Source organism: Balaenoptera ricei, chromosome 5 (assembly GCF_028023285.1).
Source record: "Balaenoptera ricei isolate mBalRic1 chromosome 5, mBalRic1.hap2, whole genome shotgun sequence".
NCBI lineage: Eukaryota > Metazoa > Chordata > Mammalia > Artiodactyla > Balaenopteridae > Balaenoptera > Balaenoptera ricei.
In genome coordinates, this window is record NC_082643.1 from 56,580,121 (window position 1) to 56,606,128 (window position 26,008).

The 26,008-nt window shown below is 32.2% G+C and overlaps 1 protein-coding gene across 4 annotated transcripts in view; it reads left to right on the top strand.

The window, feature by feature from the left end:
* The window catches only part of UBA6 (ubiquitin like modifier activating enzyme 6), a 98,333-nt gene that overhangs the window by 48,315 nt on the left and 24,010 nt on the right, over nt 1–26,008 (top strand). For all 4 annotated transcript variants that reach the window (XM_059922904.1, XM_059922902.1, XM_059922903.1 and 1 more), the window contains 16 exons: nt 147–223; nt 687–753; nt 4,158–4,301; nt 5,834–5,901; nt 6,611–6,689; nt 7,810–7,890; nt 11,737–11,814; nt 13,320–13,501; nt 15,060–15,165; nt 16,716–16,805; nt 17,045–17,125; nt 18,102–18,230; nt 19,694–19,745; nt 19,840–19,903; nt 21,221–21,290; nt 22,738–22,809. In XM_059922904.1, coding sequence (XP_059778887.1) covers nt 147–223; nt 687–753; nt 4,158–4,301; nt 5,834–5,901; nt 6,611–6,689; nt 7,810–7,890; nt 11,737–11,814; nt 13,320–13,501; nt 15,060–15,165; nt 16,716–16,805; nt 17,045–17,125; nt 18,102–18,230; nt 19,694–19,745; nt 19,840–19,903; nt 21,221–21,290; nt 22,738–22,809 — 1,440 coding nt within the window. The remainder of the gene's footprint in view (nt 1–146; nt 224–686; nt 754–4,157; nt 4,302–5,833; nt 5,902–6,610; nt 6,690–7,809; nt 7,891–11,736; nt 11,815–13,319; nt 13,502–15,059; nt 15,166–16,715; nt 16,806–17,044; nt 17,126–18,101; nt 18,231–19,693; nt 19,746–19,839; nt 19,904–21,220; nt 21,291–22,737; nt 22,810–26,008) is intronic.

Below are 26,008 nucleotides of genomic sequence, written 5' to 3' on the forward strand. Positions count from 1 at the left end.
ATCTATTATATAAAGATAATAATAGTAATAAGCTAATACATTTATTATAATGATTAAATTAAATAGTGTCTTAAAAGCATTAGCACAGTGCCTGACACATATTACACACTCAATAAATATTGACCAATTTTTAATGTTCTAAATAGGCACCTTTAGAGATTCACTCAGCCATGCTTGCCTTGGACCAGTTTCAGGAGAACTATAGTCGCAAGCCAAATATTGGGTAATGTTCTTTGTTTGAAATAACTTTTTTTTTTTTACTGTAATACCACTAGATACACCAAACTGTATAAACACTTCTGACCTGGTCTTTTTTCTGGTAGGAGTGGAGAGATCAATTTATAAAAATGGAGTTATACTAAATAAGAATTTTCCCATTTTGAAGTCTTCAAAAGCTATAACTTTTTAAAATAAAAAATCTGAGAATTATTACATTATGAATCCGCTATAGAATTTTTTACCTCCTAGTACTGTTGCAAAAAGTTTTTGCCATGTATATTTAAAACTAAACATTATTTATATACTGTTCTTAGGTGAGCATGATTTTGAAGTAATTTTGAAGTAATGTATCTAGTTATCCAGTTACCTTAAAGTCAGTAAGCACTTTGTAATCCACAGTTTTTCAACATATTTCTTAAATTTCAGTTGAGAACATTGAAATTGGGGTGTTTTATTTTGAATCCTAGATGCCAGCAAGATTCAGAAGAGCTACTGAAACTAGCAACATCTATAAGTGAAACCTTGGAAGAGCAGGTGAATGTTCAAAGTTATGGCCATCAAAAATTATGTAACGTATAAATCTTCTATATATTACTGTTCTCGTATCCTGAAAATTCCAGTTTTGCTACTTATTGACTCTGTGACAGTAAGCAAGTTACTTGACATTATTCTACTTCACTTTTTCAAATCTTTGCCTGTTTTTTAATTAGGTTGTTTTCTTATTAGTTGAGAGCATTCTTTATATAATCTGGAAATTAGTCCTTTATCAGACACACATTTTACAGATATTTTCTTCCAGTCTGTGGGTTGTCTTTTCGTTTTACTATCAATACAGTGTCTTTTGAGGAGCACAGGTGTTTAATTTTGATAAAGTTCAGTTTATCAGTTTTTCTTTTTTATGGTTTGTGCCCTTTTTTAACTCAAAATCACAAAGCTTTTCCCCTGTATTTTCTTCTAGTAGGTTTATTGTTTTGTGAGTTTATTTTTCTATACCATACAAAGTATAGATCGTGTACATGACTATACATTTTGAACTCATTGTGTACAGTTTTGTACTTTTATTAATTTGTTTTTTTCTATCTTGCCAGGCATAGATCAAGGTTAATTTTTTTGTGTATGAATATCCAGTAATTCTAGCCCATTTATTGAAAACACAGTTTTTTCTTTATTCAGTTTTTTTGGCACCTTTGTCAGAAATTTATTGACCACATATGTGTAGGGCTCTTTCTGAACTCAATGTTATCTTCCATTGGTTGTTTCTATCCTTTTGATAATACCATCCTATTTTGATTACTGTAGCTTTATAGTAAGACTTGAAATCAGGTTTAGTCTCTGGTGCATTTCTCAGAAGGAGCTTAGAATTAACCGTATTCCCTGAGTTCTTACACATTTCAAATTTTTTCTGTAACCTTTATGCTTGAAAGGAGCCTGGCTGAAAGTAAAATTCAAGGCTGTTAACTTTCTTCCTTGATATCTTGCTTTGTATCTAATAGTTGAGAAATACGATGTCAGCTTACTTTTCTTACTTTTTATAAATAATCTGGTCTTTTTGCCTTGGGGCCCTGTATATTTTTTTCTTCTGTGTATTTTTTCATCTGTGAAATCTAATAGTTTAACCAGGTTATAACTCAAGATTGATCATTCAGTCAATTTTTCCAGGTATACCATGAGCCCATTTTGATTCATAGATTCATATTTTCTTTTATTTATTTATTTTTCCCCTTTGGGGGAGGTGGAATGGATCATTTTGGTTCTTAGTTATTAAATTTCTGATTCAAGGTGGGGTTTTTTGTGTTTGTTTTCCACATCTCCAAGTGTTTGTTGATATATAATTCACTCAGTCAAATTTACTCCGCCTTGTAATTAGTTTGGGGGAGAAATTTTCAGTACTGAAATGTTTGATTCTAATTTTCTGTCTCCTTTTTACATCTGCTTTGTTTGGTAAACTGATTTTTCTGTATATGCTTTTGGACAGGTAAGGGTTTTGGGTGCTTTTCCAGATTTCTGTTTCTAGAGCCCCTCTTCCTCTTCTCTTCCTGAAAAGGAGTTTCTTTAATAGGTGATTTTTTTTTTATTTAAAAATAATTTTTTGGTGGATACGTGTTGATATATCTTGTGCATCTCTTTGATTTCTGCCAAATCCTACTTAACTTCCTCTCTTACTTCCTTTTTTAGCCTTCTCTGTCAAGGGATATCTCCCCCTTTCTATTTACATCATTCTCCCCAGGGAAGTTCTTTCACCATAGCCACTGTTGAGATCTGCCAGACTTCATACATGTTCAGTATTTTTTGCACTTAGTATGGGCCTTCTGTTTTCTCAGGATGATTTTGACTGTGCTTTGTCACATTAGGCCTTTCATCCTCTTTTCTGTGGTTACACGCTTCCTGCTCTCTGTTCAGGCTTGCAGCAATATGAAGTCCAGAAATAGTTCATTTGGGGTTTGGTGTTTGTTTTTCTATTTACAGGCAATTTGAAGTTCATATTTTCTGTTTCTTAGTAATGCTGAAGCCCTGCCACTGGTTTATTTCTCTTCTTGTGGATATGTATCATCTTTTGGAGACCGTGTGGAGAAATTCAGATATAGGCCTTAGTCATTATCCTAGGGTGATGAAAAACTCCCCAGATTTGGATGTTTGTTTATTAAAAACTATAAAATCTTGAAAGATAGTGTAACCTAATGGTAAGAATAGAGCTGGAGAGTTGGACTTTTTGGGTTCAGATCCTGGTTTCACCACTTACTAGCAGTAAAATCTTGAGTAAATTACTTAATCTTTCAAAGACTCAGTTTTCTAATTTGTATGATAGAAATTATATTTCCTAGGATTATTTTGAAGATTACATGTGGACTTAATATACAACTCAAAATAGATGCTCAATCAAATTACCTGATTCTGTTAGCATTCTTGTCATTGTTTTTAATATTATTAGTACCACCAATATCTCTGCATTCAGAAATGCCACATCTTAAATGAAATTGTAATCTGAGTTGAGTTTAGTGCTAAATAGTTGTAAAATAGTGAGATATAGAAAATTGAAATGGAGTGGGTGGAGTGGTGAGTAGATAGTAACCTCTTTTTGTATCATAGATATCTTTGATAATGTAATAAAAGCCTTCCTTCTTCCCCTAAATGTACAAGTACTGTTATTTTACATAGAATTTCAAGAGATTAATTGAGCCCTACTTGAATCCTAGGTTAAGATTCTAGTTACTGATGTTGAAAGAACAGGAAGAGAAAGAGAAGCCAGAGCTCATGAAGAGATCTTTGTGACAAATAAGAAATTGTGCTAAAATAATAGCTCCAAAATCCAGTTTTTTCCTTAAAAATACTAATAAATTTTATTTTGAGAAACTAATAAATTTTATTTTGAGACACATCATTTCAGTTTAAGTATAATAATGAGAACTTTGTGATGACTGGCTCTTAGATTTGTTTGCAAAAGTGCCATTACTCTCTTAATTTTTTTCCTAAACTGCCTTTTCTTACAATGTATTGCCTCATTTTTTACAGTTTTACTTTTTATTTGCCACTTCAAGCACAAATGATAGCTCATCATCTTTTATGGGTCATTTTTTTTTTTTTTTTTATGTAGGTGCAAGGTTTTTTCCATAGTTTTCATTAAAACATGTTTTTTAAAATTCTGGTTGTTTGTCCGACATCACGGTAGATAATCCAGTTAATTCTAAATTGTTCCCTAGTGTAATGTAAAGAGTCAAAAAGCAAAATTGGGCAGGTACTGGTAATGAAATATACTGCTTAAGGTAACTGACATGGAATTGGATCTTTTATTATGAGATTGGGACTTTTTTTTAGGACTTAAAAACTATTAGGGAAATTGAGTAGCTCTTTTAGAAGTTAAGGTATAATTATTTATTGAAATTTTGAGTATACCATGTGAATACTGTTAAGATTATTGTCTTTCGTGGCTTGTGTTTCAGCCTGAAGTAAATTATGACATTGTGCGTTGGCTCTCTTGGACTGCCCAAGGCTTTTTACCCCCACTTGCTGCAGCAGTAGGAGGTGTTGCCAGCCAAGAAGTATTGAAAGCTGTGACAGGAAAGTTTTCTCCTTTGTGCCAGTGGGTTAGTTCTCTATTTTAATATTTTTTTGTGCTTAAGGTTGAATTATTCACCCATATAATGAATGTCTGTTATGAATTATAACATAGTATTAATTAATATATTATAAAAGCAACCTTAAAATATTTTTTGATGCATGAGTCAGATGTGATATGCCACCAAAACTTAATTCTGTAGTGGAAACTGACAAGATCATTTGTTAAGGCTATTGGCATGTAACCCAAAGTTGCATTCTAGGATGTATTCCCCTCATTTGTGAGAGTGAAGGAATGAATTTTCTTATCCTTATATTTAGTTTCCACTACTGTTAGTTTAGCAGTCATATGCTTTCAGGACTCTTGAACTGTTCCATGGAGTCTTTTGGTATCATGAATCTTCAGATTCCCTAGTTTCTAGGTATAAACTTCTAAAGGTAGAAAGCATAGGAATGGTAAAAGTTTGAGAACTATATAGGGTAAAAACATCACAAGATGGAAAAACCCTGGTTTCTATTACCAGAAGGAATAATTGGCAAAGTGTATCAAAGGATACTGTTCAGGCCCTTTATTTTTTTTTTAATTTTAAACATTTGAATATAACATTGATCTTGTTTTTTATGTTTTAAAAAGTTTAAATTTAGCTTTAATAATTAAAATTTGTAAATTTATTATAGTTTATAATTATTATAATATATTATATATAATATATAAGAATTATATATATTATAATAATTATATTATATATATTAATATACTATAATTATATTATAATTTAATTATGCTATTAATTAATGTTATTTTGCTGCTGGATTATTTGGTTTATTTTAACACAGTGTACAAGTTCAATTGTAAAAGTCTGGTTTAGATATAACTATTAGCAGCATGGGGAATATAAATTATGTTATTAATATAGATTCTATGTTATAATTAAATAAATAACCATTTATTCATGTTCATGGTCATGTTTATGTTTTTTAGCCATATAAGTTACTTAAAATGAAAATGAGAATGAGACTCAGGGGTTTTTTGCATTAACCTGGACTAATTCTGTTTGATGTTATTTTAAATGCTGAAATTGTGGCTTCCTAGACCATTTCCTCTGTAGTGTATGTAATAATTACAACAGTTTCCAAGTTGGAAACTAAATATGGACTAGGTACTTTCCTATCAAAAGTAAACAAATTATTCAAATGTAGCTGAAATTGAATGAAGCTTCCAGAAGTTTTTATGTAGTTATAAAAAAAAATAGATTTGGAGGTGAAATTTCCTTTTGTTTGTTAATATTAGAATATATCATCTGTAAGATGGCTAAATGACATGAATCAAATTATATCTTTTTACAGTTCCTCCAGATTTAACCATTGTTTCAGTGAAAGAATGTAAGGAATGTTTATTGCATAAGAAACAATTATATTTTTTAATCCATTATTTTACTCTGAAGCAGCATGTTTATCATTGTTTTCTTTAATGATCATTAAATAACTACAGAAGATAATTACTTTTTCTAGCAATTTAGTTTTCTACATAGTAAGTTATGTTTTTATCTTCTACTTTAAGTTATATATTGAAGCAGCAGATATTGTCGAATCCCTAGGCAAACCTGAACGTGAAGAATTTCTCCCACGGTAATACTGACCTTTTTGTTGCTTTTTTCTTAGTTGTATGTTTATAAGAAGCAACTAGATTAAAAGAGTTTTTGTGCAAACATGCATTTGTTTTAGATGTCTTTTCTCCTAGCTCACTTCTGCAGTCATTTCTTCTCTACTTAGAGATTATGTCATAATAATGCAGTATCTCTTTACCACTTTATAAATAATGAATATAAAGTGTCAAATTTATATCATGAGAATGGTTAGGTTTCAGAACACCATTCTGATTTTAGATGAAAACAATTGCTACCTGCAGCTTTTATTTATATCAGTCATTCTTTACCTTTTGGGTCACATATCTCTTTGAGAATCTGATAAAAGCTTATGAATTCATTCTCCCAAAAATACACATAACCCAAAGTTCTGCCTTCAATTTAAGTGGGTTAACAACTTCAAAGCCCAACCATAGTCTTCTCTACAAACTTTTATTAAAAATCCCTGCCTTAAAAATTTTTTTCCAGATAAACTAAAGTGACCTTCACTTAAGTCATTTGGACTTAGAATATTAAGTCAAATGGAAAAAAGAATCAACTGGTTTCTTTATGAAGTTTCTTCTCTTTCAAATAAGATAATTTATCTGTTAGTTTGGAAGAAACTCATTATATTGGTATAGCAGCAATGAAACTAATCTTAATAATGTTTTTTTATGCCATTCTATTTTCTTGGTTTGTATTGTTTTCTACAGAGGAGATAGATATGATGCCTTACGAGCCTGCATTGGAGACACTTTGTGTCGGAAGCTACAAAATTTGAATATCTTTTTAGTAAGTAGGAATAATAATGAGAATAAATAGTACAGTCAAACTGCTATTGTATATCAAATTAATTTATTAAAGGAAATTTGAGTACAGTTTCTAACATAGTAGACATTCAGGAAGCGTTTAAAACAGGAATTTGTAAACTGTACCTGCAGACCAAATCCATCCTGCTGCCTGTTTTTATAAATAAAGTTTCACAAGAACACGGCCAAGCCCATTTATTCAAATATTGTCTATGGCTTCTTTCATACTATAATAGTGGAGCTGAGTAGTTGTGAAAAAGACCATATCGCTTACAAAGCTGAAAACATTCACTGTCTGACCCTTTATAGAAGACGTTTGCCAACCCATCGTCTAGAGAATTACTACATGTAAAGTTAAAATACGAGTATAATAGTTTTGAACATTAAATGATTTTCTAGAAATACATTAAAAATTGTGGGTTTTGGGGTTTTTTTTGTTTTTTTTTACCAAATGTAGGAATATGTAGGTGGATCTGTCTTTCTTAAATGTCTTAGTGCATTGGCAGGGAAGCTCTCCCCAATAGCATAAGACGACTTCTCCTGCCACTTAGTTTTTTTAATTATTGTAATCAGTCCTAAAAGTACTACTGATTTTTATTATTCATTTTTTAAATAATACTTTGAAAATCAGTATTCCTGAGCTTTTACGTGCATGTAGAATTTATTATTAATTTTTACTTAAAAGTCTTAGAATAGTTATATTCATCAAATGAGTTTAGAAAATTGTCTATAAACAAGTAATCTTTTTAATTATAATGCACTGTTTCGTGCTGTTTGTTTCCATCTTATATAAAAAATTAGTTCAAACTTTGGCTTTTGTGTGGAATATTAAAATGTCTTCTTTGTAAAGGAATTATAAATATTATGCTTTTCCTTCTATGATTTATACATTTTTTAAATTGAGACACTTATAATGATATCATGAACCATTAAATATTTTAAAGTAAAATGATTTTTAAGTTACTTTAAAAGTTCAAATTATTTTTAAAAGTATGTATTTATTGTAACTTAGCATTTGAAGAAAATTAAGATGAAATTGCTCTTTAGTAAGTAGATGTTTTAATTTTATTTAATCTGATACATTTTATTTTTCTTCTCCATAGGTAGGATGTGGAGCCATAGGCTGTGAAATGTTAAAAAATTTTGCTTTGCTAGGTGTTGGCACAGGCAAAGAGAAGGGAATGGTAAGATATAAATCCTTGAGAGTTAAAAGTTTATATTTCTTTTGCTGCCCAGTTTTGAATCGTATTTGACTGCATGGATCTGAAGTATTGATTTTTGAGGATAGGGCCACTAGGCTAGAAATTGGAAGATTCTGATTCTACCCTGACCATTTTTCAAAATTTATGTGACCTTGTGACAAATAACTTGAGTTCTCTGCTCCTCAGTTTCTTTCTTTAATATTGTGAAACTATTATCTGTACTACCTGCCTCATAATATAATTATGAAGATCAAATGTGAAAGGGCTTTTCAAACAATAAAGCACATTAATACTGTTATTTCTATTAGATACTACTTATTATTAAATAAATATTTAAGATGGGTGAAGCTAACATTAGAAAGTTGCAGAGTACTCAGATATTGTTTCAATTGGTGAGTATCAAAAGAAGAGTGAGTACTGTAAACTTTGGTATACAATATAAATTCTTAAGATGATAAATGGCAGTTAACTGGAAAGCCATGTCATATATTTAAATAAAAATGTATTTCATTGATGCTGTTTGCCTTTAAGATGTACACTACAGTGGTGATGTCATAGATTTATCATGGTGACTAATAGTAATTAAATGACTGAAATTTATTTAATAGTTCACATTTTATAGTTTATTAAACTTACTCTCACAGTTACAGGCAGATGTCCTACAGTTATATTATTTCTGCTCAGCATTTCCTAAATTGTGTTCCACAAATGACTATGAGTTCTGGTAGTTTTTAAAGTATTTCTTAAAAAAAAAAAAAAAAAATCCTTGGTTACACAAGTTTGGATATCACCTACTTTACTCCTTGGAAATTCATAATACATATCAGCATATAAAAGTCAGGAAAAGAACTATAGTAAATAAACCTACTTACTTCAGGTAACAAAACAAGATAAGTTAATGTGGACAGATTTCTAGCCTACTGCAAATGCATAGTCTTGCTATATAAATTATTCTTTTTTAAAGTGTTTACATATGTAGCCAGACTAACTAGAAGGAAGGAAAGAGAAATCCCCAGGTTCCAGGAACCAAGAGGGAAATTAATTCCTGAGCTAAAAGCTGTGGTGACTCACAAGTGTTTCTGTCTTGAATATATGTCCAATACATTAACTAGAAAGAAAGTCATTTGTGAGAAATCATAACTCAGAGCTGCACCACACTGGTGTATGGGGTCCAAAATTATATCATATAAAAACTTCAAGGGCTTCCCTGGTGGTGCAGTGGTTGAGAATCCGCCTGCCAATGCAGGGGACACAGGTTCGAGCCCTGGTCTGGGAAGATCCCACATGCCGCGGAGCAACTGGGCCCGTGAGCCACAACTACTGAGCCTGCGTGTCTGGAGCCTGTGCTCAGCAACAAGAGAGGCCACGATAGTGAGAGGCCCGCGCGCCGCGATGAAGAGTGGCCCCTGCTTGCCGCAACTGGAGAAAGCCCTTGCACAGAAACGAAGATCCAACACAGCCAAAAATAAAATAAACTAATTAAAAAAAAAAATCTTAAAAAAAAAAAAACTTCAAGAAGAGAAATGAATATAACAAATTTAGGGCTGTTGAAACCTCTAGAGCTCTGATTAAAACAAATGTAAAACCGCATCATGGTGATACTTACACACTGAGAGTACATAGGACTATGCAGAGAAATCAACATCCATTCAAGACAATTCACAATGAAAAATGACAGTCTACTAGAAAAAGGTACCACCTGGAAGAATCAGCCAATGAAAATAGAAGAATTAGCTCTCTAAGAACATAGGTAATAGGAGTGCTACAGATAATAGAACAAACAAACTGTAAAGTTAAAAATGACCGAAGACATAGAAAGAGGAATGGAAACATGAGGGGAAAAGGCACTGAAATTTTCACAAAAAGCCAAGGAAGAATTTTTGTATAATCAGTGAACTTAAAATTCAAATATAGCTGAAGTGAGAATTGATGAAAAGAAGATAAATACCCAAAATATAGTATAGAAGGATTCTTTTTTTTTTAATGAAAGAGGATACATCTGCGTGGTCCAACATAAGTGTAGTAGAATTTCCAGAGAATAAAGATAAGGGAGAAGAAGTAATATATTCCAAGGATAATGACAAGTTTCCAGAGTTGAAGAGACAAGTGTGTTCAGGTTGAAAAGGTAAACTAATCCCAAACAAATCAAAAGCAAAGATAGAAAGAGAGATTACTTAGTAGACTTCTCATCAGCAATAAATGCACACCTGAAGATGGAGAAGCATATCTTCATAGTGCAAGGGATTATCAACCTAGATTTCTATACCCAGCTAAATTATCTGTTAAGAGGAGAAAAAAAAAAAAGATAATTGACTATTAAAATGATGAAAGATTACTGCTTATTCTCACTGAAAGAACTATGGATTAATATAGGCAATGTGTGAAGCAAGGGTAAGTAGAGGCATTTATCAACATTCTTAGATTTAAATAAACATTGATTTTTAAAACCTTTAATTAAAATATTGACCAGTTTGGGGGTGGGCTGGTTAAGAATAAGTAAAATGTTCATTGATATCATGGAAAATAGAAGGGAGAGTTCAAATATCCTCCAGTTGTTCAGGAGGAAGATGGAGATTTTAATTTTAGATCTTAAGTCACATGTACATGTTAAAATTTTGAATATCACCACATAAAAATAGAGATTTAACTTCCAAATCAGTTCGGTGAGGGGTTGACAGGGGCGTTGAGGGAGGATTAGAATCAAGAATACTTGATCAATCCAGTAGAAGAACAAAAAAAAAAAAAAAAAAAAGAGTGGATAAAAAGTAGGGTTGGGGGAGGTAGAAGAAAAAGCTCTTTAATCAGGAATCACAGTAAGTATACGCTGATTAAGCTTTTTCTTAAAGGACATTTTCTGTGCTTTTTTTTTTCCCCATTTCAAAGAGATACCCTCTAACACATAATTACAAAGAACTGTTGAAAACAAAACAAAGTATATATATATATATATACATATATATATACACACATATCTATATATATACGTGTGTATATATATATATATATATATATATATATATATATATCGGAAATGCCAGCTAAAAGAAAGTGAATGTGTTTGTGAATACAAATCAACATGTAACAGCTGGAACACACTCTGAGAAGTACTGCTTCTAGTGAAATCTTTTACAAATACTAGCTTAAGTGGCAAATGCATTATGAGTACTTTTTAGATTATCTTGGATCTGTTTACTTTAATCTCGCATCCTTTAGAATGGGGGTCTGCAAACTTTTTCTTAACCAGATTGTAACTGTTTTAGGCTTGTGGATCTTAAGGCTCTGTCACAGCTGCTGAGCTCTGCCATTGCAGTATGAAAACAGCCATAAAGTGGCATGACAGTGTTGAGTAAAATTTATTTACAAAATCAGGCAGCCTGCCTGCACTATAGTTTGTAGACCTCTGCTTTAGCAAGAGCTCCTTTCAAATTGAAACATGGAGGCTTTCTTTCCCAATCAATTGAGATTGAGAATAAATATGTATAGAAAGAAGAGCTAACTCCTCTATGGCTAATCCATTACGTTTCTAAAATGTGATAGTGATGTTAAGCCTTTATTTTGTTACGAATAGTTTAAAAAAAGTTTTGAGTAGGAGTTGCAATTGGTTTCAGCTGTTTTGTTTGACATGTTCCTATGCTAAACATTATCATTAAATATAAGTGTAAAAACAGTAGTATTGGTAACCAGTTTTGGAGTATTTGTATTCTTATAACTTTCACCAGCCAAAATAATTTAGAATAACTTGTGGGAGTTTTAGTCATTCAGAGAAAAGCAAAGTAGATTTAAATTTATCTCTTATGTAATTTCAGCCATTTTTTTCCTTGGTATTAGGTTACAGTAACAGATCCTGACTTGATAGAAAAATCCAACTTGAATAGACAGTTCCTATTTCGTCCTCATCACATACAGGTGTGTTGTTATACTGTTTCAAATTTGAATCATCTGTTATGTTATACAAAAAAGAAGAGAGTTTCCTTTTTATAAATAGAAAATGGTGCTTGAACAAGCATAGTGTCTTTATTTTACTAGAATCTCTCAAATTATCAAATAATGGGAATGACAATAGAGAAAATATATAATTTTTTGATATAAAAATTAGTTTTTGCGTTGATTTTGGGTGTTAAAATCTGAGTTGTGAATGATGAGCAGTATTTTTTTCATTTTATAATCAAGATCTATCTATGTATTTAATTTTAGAAACATCTTAGGATATAAAAACAGGTTCCCTAATTTGAAGTTTTTATAGATGACAAATTTGGCACTGTCTTTTTTGTTAACCTTTATTACAAAACAGGTAAAGTTTGAGAATTTTTTGCTCTTTTGATCTTGTTTGATTAACATCTCTTTTTATTATAAAATAATGCTTATTCTCAGTCTTCTTTTTTATGAAGGTCAAAATATTTAAGTCAGTAAAAGAAACAATTTAGTCAGTCAAGTAAATTTGCTCTTCAGAAATTTTTTTCACTTTGTTGTCCTACAACTCATTGAGAATCTTAGTAAACTAAGAAATGTCATGAACAGAAAAGTAATTAAAGCATACTTTTGTATAGTTACGTAGTGGCATAGTTAACCAAATGACCTCACCTATCCAAATACAAAGAACTAAGTAACAGGGTCTCTCATGAACTAAAATTTATGTGATAAGATTCATTCACTGACATTTGTGCATTTTACTTATAAAAGAACTGTTAAAGCCTGTTTGTTTTACACTTCTAACAAAGTTTACAGTTTGTATGTATGAATGCTAATAGCACTGAGAAGTAAAAACATGTCCGTCTAACAGTAGATGCATTCGTTCAAGCTGAATGATCTATAGATACTTAGTGTCAGAGCCAGTACTCCCAAATAAACTATGATAACACCTGAAATGACACCAGTGATTTAAAAATGATCACTAACTCTAAAAGAAAAGAAAGAGTACTCTTTTTATAAAACTGAAACATATATAATTTTTTAAATATTTCCATCCAGAAATGGTAAAATTTTTTAAAGATTTTAGTATCAAAATATTGATATTAAGTTACCATACCTCTGAGAGTTCATATTCTGTAGAACTTGGATTTCTAATATTTTACTGAATGTGTTCTCATTTTTTTTCTAGGCACTTACTCGATTCAAACCTCATTACTAGGGAAAAATGTACTTTTAATTAGACTTTTAACTAATATTTTAAGAATTACAAAGCACTTAGCTATAAAATAGAGGTTGTTTATATTTTTATTAATAATGTATGAATTATTCTAATGTGCATTACTAAATGCAGCATTACCACAATGAATGTAATTTCCACAAATTAAAAATGAAAACTGGTCTCATTATGTTATTCTTCATATAAAAAATGTTTTAAGTTCAATCATGGTTTATTTTTCCTGTTTACCATTTATTTCTTCTGTTTTTATATGTTATTTGTCTAGAAACCTAAAAGCTATACTGCTGCTGATGCAACCCTGAAAATAAATCCTCAATTAAAGATAGATGCACACTTGAACAAAGTATGTCCAGCCACTGAGGTGATTTACAATGATGAGTTCTATACTAAGCAGGATATAATTATTACAGCATTAGATAATGTGGAAGCCAGGAGATATGTAGACAGGTATGTTCTTGAAATTCAGGTTCATAGAAATTGTCTCTTTTGTTTTCACTTCATTTCTCATACCTATTTATGGAAAAGTTACTGAATTTTCTGATTATTCTTTATGTTCCTATTATAGTTCTCCTCGAACCCAAGCCTTTTGATGATTTCCCATTAGAGACAGGATAAAATTAAAAATCTTTAAAATGGCCTAAATGTTTTTCATAGAGTATCTGCCACCTGTCCACCACTCCAGCTTAAAATTTACTATTTCTCCCTGGCTCCCCTTATTCTAGCCACACATTCTTTCTTTCAGTTCTTACAGTGGGGGCATCTAACACTTTTCACCTCAGGGACTTGTACATGCACTCTTTCAACCTCAGGAAATTATGTTTATCTTGTTCTAAAACTCCTGACCTCAAATCTGCTTACTTACTCTTCACTTCCTTTAGTTTTTTCTCTCATCCTTTCAGTTTCAGCCTGAATGTCTTTATTCAAACAGACTTTCTTTAACCCCTGAATTCTAAATTAGATCCTCCTAAGATAATCTTTCACAGCACTCATTTTTCTTTCATATCACTTATTTTTTATTGACATGCACATTTATTTAATATTTGTTTCCTCACTAAATCATTTATTCAGTTATTATTTATTTTCCCATCACTCTATCCTCAGTGCCCAATACATGGTGTCATTCAGTAAATATTTGTTAAATAAGTAGATGAATAAATGACTATGATGTATACACCTTACATAATCTTTCTTATATCTTTGTATGACTCTCTAATGTTAGGGTGCTAGAGCAGATTTATTAGCAGGAAAATTTACCAGTTGAGAGTACGGTGGAAAGTTTGTAAACTTGAGCAGAGAAAGGCAAGAAAGAAACTTTAAGAAATTAAAGTGTGTTGAATATAGGTATCATAAGTATTGAGAAAGAAGGTTTGGGATGAAGAAAATGTTGAAAAGATATAGTGAGGTAGAACTTATAGTCAGAAAATAACCAAAGAAGAAATAGAAAACAGGAAAAGAAAGGGTAACACATTAAGAGTTAACCCAGAGGAAAAAAAGTTGAAGCCCAAAATTTGATAGGAGGTTTTATTTTGTTTTTTCTTTTTTCTTATTGAAGTATAGTTGATTTACAATGTTGTGGCAATCTCTGCTGTACAGCAGTGACTCAGTTATTCACATAGAGACATTTGTTTTTTGTATTCTTTTCCATTATGGTTTATCACAGGGTATTGAATATAGTTCCCTGTGCTACACATTAGGACCTTGTTGTTTATCCATTCTGTGTAGGAGTTTTAGAACAAGATAAACGTAATGTGTCTTGTTCTAAAACTACCAAACTTTGGGAATGGAAGGTAGAGACAAAAATTGCTAGGGTGAGCAACAAAGTTTGTGGGAGGAAGGGGATGGTAATAATAAATGGGTTGTTTGGTGGTCATGTATCTGTTTCCTAAAGTGTTATATCCAAGAAGTGATCAACATGTGAAATGGTCAGTAGAAGTTGGTAAGTTGTCCTCTGCTTACATTGTTACTGCTCACTTTTATGTTTGTTACCCATTTTCTTTTCACATAGCCGTTGCTTAGCAAATCTACGGCCCCTCTTAGATTCTGGAACAATGGGCACTAAGGGACACACTGAAGTTATTGTACCTCATTTAACTGAATCCTATAATAGTCATGTAAGTGAACCAGTTTTTTAAAGTAAATATCTCTTCTTTATAGCTCATCATTTTTATATCTCATGGTTTATTTCTCTTCATTAGTCAGCAAATTTGGTTTAGCATTCCTAATCCCTTCTGTTTTTGATCTGCCAATGATGTCTGTGCATATGTGTATAGACATTTTTTTAAATGTAGCTGAACTTATTTTTTTAATCATCAAAATTTTGTTTCCGGTCTTTCTGGAATATTATTCTTGTGTTTACTGTTTGTTTCTCAGAGCTGCTTGATTAGTTTTTAGCAACCTTTGAACTGGTGACCCACCCAAAATCTTACTGAAGACTCAGTTTCTCCATATGAGGGACCAAGCCATTTATAACCATATATTTTATACAAATGATATAAGTGTAACTTTTTTTTTAACCTCCACAAGTGATTTTGAGATACTGCCAAATTTGAAAATCACTGGTCTAAGAAATGTAGGCTTGGGGATTTAAAAAAAAAGGTCAACCCAAGTTGTAAAATTGAAAGAAGAATATTATTTTACAAGCATAAATATCCCTTTATTTAATGGATATGTTTGGTTTAGAAAATTTTTTTAATTTTAATAAAATTTGTTTTCCCCTTTACTCTCATGCAATCAGAAGTTTATATAATAAAAACACTATAATAGACAAAATTGATAAGTTTGATTTGAAGGAAATTAGGTGGAGAAAATCATGATATGCTGGGATCATACTAGAAGATTTTCAAAGTAGGGGATGTTACAAAATTCTGAAAGTTCCCTTGATTCTCTCATTCTGCCACATCTTTCCCTTCTCCTATACATATATTCTCTAACTTCATACTCAGAAAAACTAGAATTGAATACTCCATCTGGCTTTCCTTTTTGGTTTATAAAATATTCCGTGGTATTTTATAGATCAACACACTAAAATAAAATCTCTAAGTAAAAAGATACAAAGTGAGTTGTTTTAGATTGGGTAAGCCAATAAGACTAAATGTACCAAATGTACCCTTTAAGAGAATATGGATTTCTTCAATGGTACTTTTTCACATGACACAACATGGACATTTGCCATTTATTTAATACACAATTTCTGCAAGAAACTATACTAAGCATCAAGAACATACGATTCCTGCTTACAAATATTTTTTCTCCCTGGAGAAAGAAACTCACGGTATGTGGGCACTATATTGGGAATTCTTGAATTACTTTTCAAAATGCGGAATATTTAAAGTGTTAAATGTCACCTTGATACTTGGAGAAAAAAAAAAAGGTAATTATATATGATAGTCTGCTATATGAGTACTACATGATACCAAAGGAGTGCACAGATAATAAGTGACAATAGAATTCGTGTTTGTTGTTACATTGCTATAAACACATGGGTTAAGTGTCAAAAGAATAAACTTTTCCTCTTAATGTGTAGGAGAAAGAAGATTAAAAAATGTTGGATTTATTTTATTTTTGAATTTTATTTTTTAATGGTCTTAAAACACTCAAGTAAATTCATTCCATAAAAAATTATCATTGCTTCTCTTAACTGTTGTCATATTTTATAAAATAGCGGGATCCCCCAGAAGAGGAAATACCATTTTGTACCCTAAAATCCTTTCCAGCTGCTATTGAACACACTATACAATGGGCAAGAGATAAGGTAATAAAGATATTTTTTAAGAAATTTTTCTTTGAAGTAGGAAAGATGATATTTCCAACTTTTTTTTTTTAATTTTTGAATTTTATTTTATTTATTTTTTTATACAGCAGGTTCTTATTAGTCATCAATTTTATACACATCAGTGTATACATGTGAATCCCAATTGCCCAATTCATCAGATCTTTCCAACTTTTAAATATACTTTTATTTGTAATGTGTTTTCCTCTTTTCCCTTATAGTTTGAAAGTTCCTTTTCCTACAAGCCTTCGTTGTTTAACAAATTTTGGCAAACCTATCCATCTGCAGAAGTAGTCTTAAAGGTAAAAATCAATGCACTTTTTTTTTTAATTGAAGTATAGTTGATTTACAATGTTGTGGTAATTTCTTCTGTACGGCAAAATGATTCAGTTGTATGTATATACATTCTTTTTCATATTCTTTTCCATTATGGTTTATCACAGGATTTTGAGTTTAGTTTCTTGTCTTATACAGTAGAACCTTGTCGTTTATCCATTCTGTATATAGTAGTTTGCATCTGCTAACTCTGACACTTTATGTCAGTGTAATCTTATTTTCAAGTTGCCTATAAATAGTTTACCTCCTTAAACAGAGATTATACATTAATATTGTATATAGTAAGTATATGGGGAATCTCGAAGTTAGCAGGTCACAAATAACCCTTCATTTTTAATTTGGTCAAACTATATGGAGTTGCAAATATTTTACCATGTTTGACTCACAGAACAGCAATTCATATGGTTCAACCTAATAAGAATTTGATAAATGATAAGAGAGCTACAAATAATAAAACAGATTGTTAAGCTCTTTGGAAAAAACTGAGGTAAGTTTTAGTGAAAATTTCAGGAGTAGGAATGGTCTCAGATTTATTAGTCTCATGGTGAGGGCAACTTCAAAGCTGTTTTTTCACTTTCCTGTAATCCTACACTAAAAAGGCCAACTTTTTAGTGTAAAATATTATTCATAGCACTTCATATAGTAAGTACATATATAGTACTAACTTACCACTAGCAAGACATGAGGATAACTTGGGAGGTAAGAAACTTTAGAGTTAACATTTTACATGCTATCTTTTCCCATTTCCCCTCCAGAAAAGAAAAGAAAGAGGGAAAGTAGAAAGACGAGGACAGGGAGCTTGAGGTGAAAATAATAAAATCATAAGACACATGAGCTGGCACTTCAAACTTTGGCTGACATTTCCTGGGAATATGTGCGTGTGTGTTTGTGTGATTAATTGGACATGTATTTGCTTTGTTTTCTTTTTTCCTCTCATTCTAGAAGATACAAACTGGACACAGTTTAGAAGGCTGTTTTCAAGTTATTAAGTTACTTAGCAAAAGACCTAGAAATTGGTCCCACTGTGTAGAATTAGCAAGATTAAAGTTTGAAAAATATTTTAACCATAAGGTAAGTGTACATTATAAAAACATTAAGAAAAAGTCTAAACTTGGCTCATTTAATTACTATGAAATTAATTTCATTGACCTGAAATGTGTGCTCTTTCTTTCAGGAAGCTTTTCAGAAATTAGTAAGTTAACTGAGAACAAGTGAAGGGCACACAACTAATTTCTCCCTGAATATTACTGATTAAAGAATGCATTTAAACTCCACCCATTGGCTTGTCAGTTATACATTTAACTAATCCTTGTCTTTCTGTGTACAAAATGGGTTTTAATAAAATAGGGGTTCCTTCTAGAGAAGAAGGAATACATTTAATCAGTAATCATAAAGAAGTTTGTTGTTCAGAGTAAAGCAAGAGACTGAGAGAATAGAGATTCCATCAGAAATTTTGTTGGAATTTTGCCTTCCCCGTATATATCTAATAATCACATTTTGTCTGTTTCCTCATTGTAAAATGGGAGTAATAAATTGGTGCCTGACTCATAGCATAGTGGTGAGGATCAAATGAGTTAATACATGCAAAGTCTTTAGCATAGAACCTGGTCCATCCCATAAATATTTAGTGAAATATTAGCTGTTATTCTTACTCCAGTTACATACAGAAGTTTGAATGTGTCCTGCACTCTGTTTAGTCTCTCCCTCTCTTTAGGCTCTTACCTATTGGAATATAAAATAAGCTCATCTTTTTAAAGTCTTTAAATTATACTTATTCCTGTTTTTCACTTCCTTTTTTGCTCTGCTTCTTGGAAAAGTGGTCTATACTAACTGTTGCCATGTCTTCATCCAGTAAATGTGTCTTCTTTCCCCACGACTATTGAAATTATTCTTACCATGACTATCAATGACCTCATGTTTCAAAATCTACAGAACTCTTTTTTGTCCTTATCTTCTATGGGTTTTTTAACTTTTTTTTATTGTGGAAAAATTCAACCACAGAAATAATAGAGAAAATAGCATATAATTAATATCCATGTATTCCTCATATATTTGTCACCCAGGTTTAACAATTACCAGCTCATAGAAAATCTTATTTCATCTATAATCCCACCTAATATACCCTCCCCCTAGATGGTTTTGAAGCAAATCTCAAGCAGCATATCATTTCAAAATATAAAATACTATGTATTTTTACTGTTTTTTTTTTTGCTTGTTTTAAGGATTAGCTCTTTGAAAGGAGCAGAATGATATGTAAAATATGCCACCATTTGTGTAAAAGGGATAAAATAATCTATATTCATGTTTGCCATAGATACAAAAAAAAGAAAAAAATCTATAAGTGTTGATAAAAAATAGCAATAGAGATTATTCCGAGTTGGGGTGGGGGGCAGTGACAGGAGAATGGACAGATTGAGTACAACGGTGACTGGAAGACTTCACTGTATATCTTTGTATGTATGTTGTTTTTTGGGTTTTTTTTTACTTCATTTAATATTAAGTAGTGATTTTTTTAAATTCAATTTTTTCTTTAGGCTCTTCAGCTTCTTCACTGTTTCCCTCTGGACACACGATTAAAAGATGGCAGTAAGTATATATCAGTGTTGAGAAGAAAGTTTAATGCAATTTATTACTGACTGCTGACACTGAAAATAATATTTTGTATTTTGTATTTTGTTAGGTTTGTTTTGGCAGTCACCAAAAAGGCCCCCCTCTCCATTAAAATTTGATCTAAATGAACCTTTGTAAGTATATATATCCAGTTTTATATACATCCTTCATTGTAAACTTCTTAACTGTATAGGTTTACACTGCAGGGTGAAAACTGCAGTCTCTTTAATGTTAAATTATTGCATCCCTGTTAATCTTAAGAGTTAGCATAGCATTTTGGCCAACAAAGCCAGCCACAGTTCTTCTCCCCACACATAGGTGAATCTATTTATTTACATGGTAAATAATCTTATTATTTTTGTCTTCTCTAAAGTACAACCAAAGTGTCATCTCCTTGACTTTATTCATTAAAAAAGTAAAATGAAGACAGATGTTTTCCTATTTAATGAAGTCAGTATATAAGAAACTTTAGTTAAATGGGGGAAAATGATCACTACTAAATAACTCCCTAAATAATCTCAGATTAATTTTCAAAGGAGTTGATCTTTGAGTAAATACCTGTATATCCTATCTATATTAGATATGCATTTTATACACAAACACACTTATATGTATATATTTTAATTAAACACTTAGCTTGTTAACCTTCCTTTCAACAAGTAATTCTGTGCTTAGTTTTTTCCTCTGGTGCTTATTCTAGTCATCTTATCCTGATTGCTGCTTCTTTTTTTTTTAATACATTTATTTATTTATTTATTTTTGGCTGCATTGGGGCTTTGTTGCTGTGCTCGGGCTTTCTCTAGTTGTGGTGAGCGGGGGCTACTCTTCGTTGTGGTGCACGGGCTTCTCATTGCGGTGGCTTCTCTTGTTGCAGAGCATGGGCTCTAGGTGCACGGGCTTCAGTAGTTGTGGCTCTAGAGCACAGGCTCAGTAGTTGTGGCGCCTGGGCTTAGTTACTCTGCGGCATGTGGGATCTTCCCGGACCAGGGCTCGAACCCATGTCCCCTGCACTGGCAGGTGGATTCTTAACCACTGCGCCACCAGGGAAGCCCTGATTGCTTCTATAAAACTTACCTTTTTTGTTTTTAAACAAACTCATTTGCTTAGTTTGAACTTATTGTACACTCTTTAAAACCAAGTTTGTAATATTTTCTTATGAATTAAAATGAATTTTCTTTCAATAATTTTTCTACTTCTGGCCACTTCTTTTCCCAAAGTAGTCTTGATCACTACCTGAATATTAGTGCTTATGAGGATAAACATGTGATGTTTTTTCTTTTATAGCTTCTACAATGCCTTGGTCTAGACCAGAATTTCATTGCCTAACTTTAAAAAAAATAATTCTGTAACAAAAATTCTGTAATTACTTATCTTCAGCATTTTAAAGGCTATAGTTTCTGGTAAACATCTTTGAAACTGTGCATTCACACTTTATTTTTTAATTTCAAAAGGCACTTCAGTTTCCTTCTGAATGCTGCAAAATTATATGCTACAGTCTATTGCATTCCATTTACAGAAGAGGTAAGATATTCTTCAAGCCCTAACAAGTAATAGAAAAGGTTAGAATTAGATGACTTAGCTAGTTGCATCATCAAAATGTGTTTTATGTTATAAGAATCGTTCTTCGATATAAACTTCTCATTTTGTTGTAGTGTTGCCCATTCTAATAAAGCAGAAGCTAAAATCTCATTGCAGCATCACTAAGTAGAAGAAAGTCACTTTTTTTTTCTGAACTTAAGTAGTGAAACAAATATTTGTAAAAGCAGTCTTACTTTATTTTTAAAACATTTATAACCTACTAACTTTAATTATTGTAATTACTCTGAAAACCCAAAGTGACCTATTTCATAACAATTTTTAAATATTTCTTAGTGATTCTGTTTGTTAACATTTGTTTGGCTAATTTTTGTGAAATTAACCTGCTTTTCAGGAGATTTGAAAATGCTACCCTACATTGAAATTTCTTAACTTTTATCATTTATACCTTTTCTCTTAGACATCGTCTTCATTGACTCATATGTAAAGGGATCTAATACAGTTTTATTTGAAAGGCAGGTCTGCATTAGTGAATTTTCCTTCTCAAATGCATAATAGAGCTAAATAAATTGCTATACTTTTAGGTACTAGGCTGAATGGGAAATATGAGCCAGATCCATAACTAGAATTGGCTATTTTGGATCTAGATAAAAATGCCTGTTGTACATTAATCCCTTTTGGAATTAACACGCAGTAAAATATACCATAAATATCTGGTAAAAATAGTGGCATTCAGTTGGGTATTCTTTTTGTGAAAAGAGTGATAATTTTGTGATGAGTTGTAGGTGACCTCAGAAGCACTGTGTCTCAGTTTTTCCTAAGTAGATTCTTAATAATAAACATGTATGTAGCCTTAAATTCATCTAAGTTTATCCTGAACCATTTAAATATTTTCCTGCTTCCAAAGGTATGAATTCCATTTACTGTGAGTCAATGTATATTGAGTGTAACTTTCCGCAGGGAACTTTGTAAAACAATGAAGAGATAGTTCCTGATCTCAAGGCACTCTGTCTGATACAACCAGTCCTAAAACTACCTTTTTAAAAATTTGTGGATGGACTTCCCTGGCAGTCCAGTGGTTAAGACTCCGTGCTCTCAGTGCAGGGGGCATGGGTTCGATCCCTGGTCGGGGAAGATCCCACCTGCTGCATGGCACGGCCAAAAAAAAAAAAATTTGTGGAAAGAACTAAGATTTCATGTTTGTTAACTAACAAGCACTTTTTTACACACACAACACCCCCACTTCCCAGCCTTTGTGGATGGTATTTCTATAGAAATAAAAGTAAATGTCACAAACAGATGTGGTCTAAACAGTTATATCATAAATTATTCAAATATTTCGTATGATAAAGGACCTTTTTTAGGTTGTTTTTAAGGTTTAGAATTCAGAATTTTAAGAATATGCTGATAAAATTACTGTTTTAAAAACCAGGACTTATCAGCAGATACCCTGTTGAATATTCTTTCCGAAGTAAAGATTCAGGAATTCAAACCTTCCAACAAGGTATGTGTACAAGTTCATTCATTTAGCAAATAGTTATTGAACTTCTGCTTGTGTCAAGTCTCATTCTAAACCTGGAGAAGCCCATAGGAACAAAACAAAATTCTTGTTCTTGTGCAAGTTGGGCCAGAGGCAGACTATAAAAAAAGTGCCAATAATTATGTAATATTGCATTATGGGCATAAGTGCTAATAAGAAAAAATAAAACAGGGAAAACAAAGGGTGATGGAGCTGGTGTCATCTTATATGAGATAAAAGGGGAAAGCTTCTCTGATATGGTAACATTCGAGCAGAAGCCTGAAGGAAGTGAGGGAGTGAGCCATACTGTTATCTGGTGAAAGAGCAGTACAGACGGCAGGAACAAGTTCAGAGAAAGGCCTTGAAAGACTTTGAAGGCCAGAATTTTTCTGGAGGAGAATATGCAAGAGGAGAGTGGGAGATAGCGAGATTGGAGAGGTAGTGAGGGTTATAAGTACTTCATGTATTATTATGAGATAAGAAGCCAGTTGAGGATTTTAAGCAGAGGACACAACCTGACATATTTAAAAGGATGACCCTGGCAATTGTGTTAAGAATGATTAGGACATGAGAGAGGAAGCAGAAATAGCTATTAGGAGGTTATAGGCAAGCAATCCCACTACTGGGCATATACCCTGAGAACACCAGAATTCAAAAAGAGTCATGTACCAAAATGTTCATTGCAGCTCTATTTACAATAGCCAGGACATGGAAGCAACCGAAGTGTCCATCAACAGATGAATGGATAAAGAACATGTGGCACATATATACAATGGAATATTACTCAGCCATAAAAAGAAACGAAATTGAGTTATTTGTAGTGAGGTGGATGGACCTAGAGTCTGTCATACAGAGTGAAGTAAGTCAGAAAGAGAAAAACAAATACCATATGCTAACACATATATATGGAATCTAAGAAAAAAAAAAAAAAAGTCATGAAGAACCTAGGGGAAAGATGGGAATAAAGACACAGACTTACTAGAGAATGGACTTGAGGATATGGGGAGGGGAAGGGTAAGCTGTGACAAAGTGAGAGAGTGGCATGGACATATATACACTACCAAATGTAAAATAGATAGCTAGTGGGAAGCAGCCGCATAGCACAGGGAGATCAGCTCAGTGCTTTGTGACCACCTAGAGGGGTGGGATAGGGAGGGTGGGAGGGAGGGAGACGCAAGAGGGAAGAGATATGGGAACATATGTATATGTATAACTGATTCACTTTGTTATAAAGCAGAAACTAACACACCATTTTAAAGCAATTATACTCCAATAAAGATGTAAAAAAAAAAAAAAGATGATGGTAGTTTGAATGAACCATCAAACAGGGGTAGTGGGTAACAGGGAAGTTGTGGTAAGAGGTTGGATATTGTGCACATTTTGCAGTAGCCCTGACAGGATTTGTAAGGAATTGGTTTGAGTGTGTAAGAAAAAAAGATTATTTTCTTAGTTGAAAAAAAGAAGCAAGCTTAATCACTCCGAGTGACAGGGAGAAGATAGAAGAAGTTTGAGCAGAGAAAAAAAAGATGTGAAATAATTGCCTAGGGGAGTGGGAAAAGTGGGAAATTAGAAGATGTTGTAGAATTTCGAGATAATATTTAAGATCCACTTAATGTTAATTCCACTTAATGTATTCCACTACATGTGGCTGGAGAAAAGGCATTTAGCTGCTTGGGTGCTACTGTAGAATAGCTGGTAAATCGGATTGTAACAAGGGTTGTGATTTTGTCAGGCGAATATGTTGGAAGGAGAAAGGGAGTATTAATAAAGATGGAACATGAAATTTAGGCAGGGTAAATAAAAAAGTTTGAAAATACTAAATATTTTTCTTTTTCACATGTTCATTATGTGCCTTTTCATATGCACTCTAAAAAATAAACCACAGAACAACCTGCTGTTCCCTTTACCTTTAGCTATACTGGAAAATGTGGAGTAATGAGTGCCTCCCTGCAAAATTCAAGTAGGAAGTGGTGTGTGCAGTCTTCCACTCTGCATTTTTATTTTAGGGGCAAGGAAAACTTGTAGGCAGTTCATTTTGTGCAAGTAAATAGGTTTTCTGAATGAAATGTTCATGACTTGTAGTTTATCAAGAACAAAAGTACAGAAAGGAAAAACAAAATTCCTATATAAAGAAGATTCCTAGCCCATGTTTCTAATGGGCAAAACTGCTAGACAAAAGCCAAGGAAATATGCATCAATAACTTTACAGGTCTCTACTGCTCTTCAATATGTTTTCTAGCTTGAATTGCTTCTTTCTGTGTCGAAGTTTTGGCGTCATAAATTACCCTGAGCAATTTTAACATGACTTATGAGCTTTTTCACCACTCCTTGAAGCAGTTCCCACTGAAGCTTCAGCGTCTGGCACTCCTAGTTAAAAGATGCCACAGCCAAAAAATATCAACTACACATTCTGGCAAATAAAAATTACGGCTTCCCTGACTCCTTAATATTTCTCAAATATTTATAATCATATTTAATATGTAAAAATGTGAATTGAATGTGTTTCTTTAATAAGAAATAGTATTTTAATGATGATGTGTAGCTAGTTTCTTGGTTTGAGAATATTAACTTCACTGCCCTTGTGTTTAATAAGTAATTTCTTAAAGATAAATTACTTATATGTGCTGCCCTAAGCATGCAACTATATGAAGGAAGACATATTCTTTGGGATAGAACTTCTTTTCAGCAGTCAATAAATATTTAAAAGATGCCCATATTATATATTTTGTGGATTTCTTCAATTTCTTTGGAGACAGAAGACAGCTCTGCACTAGTTAGAGGTATGTAATTTGGTTTGAAGTTGATTTGTCAGAATCACAAACTGTTGATTAACATTAACTTTATTTTAGTGTGGAATTTTAAGAGAGAGTTGTATGAACTTAGATCTTATAAACTATTCAGGAGTATTTTTAACACCCACTATGAGCGGTTTATTTTAGATATATTGAGGTTATCTCAGTGAACAAGATAAAGATCCCTGTTCTCATAGAGTTTACATGTCAATGTGAGGCAGTAGATAATAAATATGTAAATAACATAATATTACTTAACAATAGAAGGTGTAAAATACATTGGACCATAATGATTAATAATCTAATTAAACCAATAGAATGTTTTCGCTTTGTGACTTATTTGATAAAAACAGATTTGTTAGTCAAACTTAGGTGTAGGATGTGATATCATT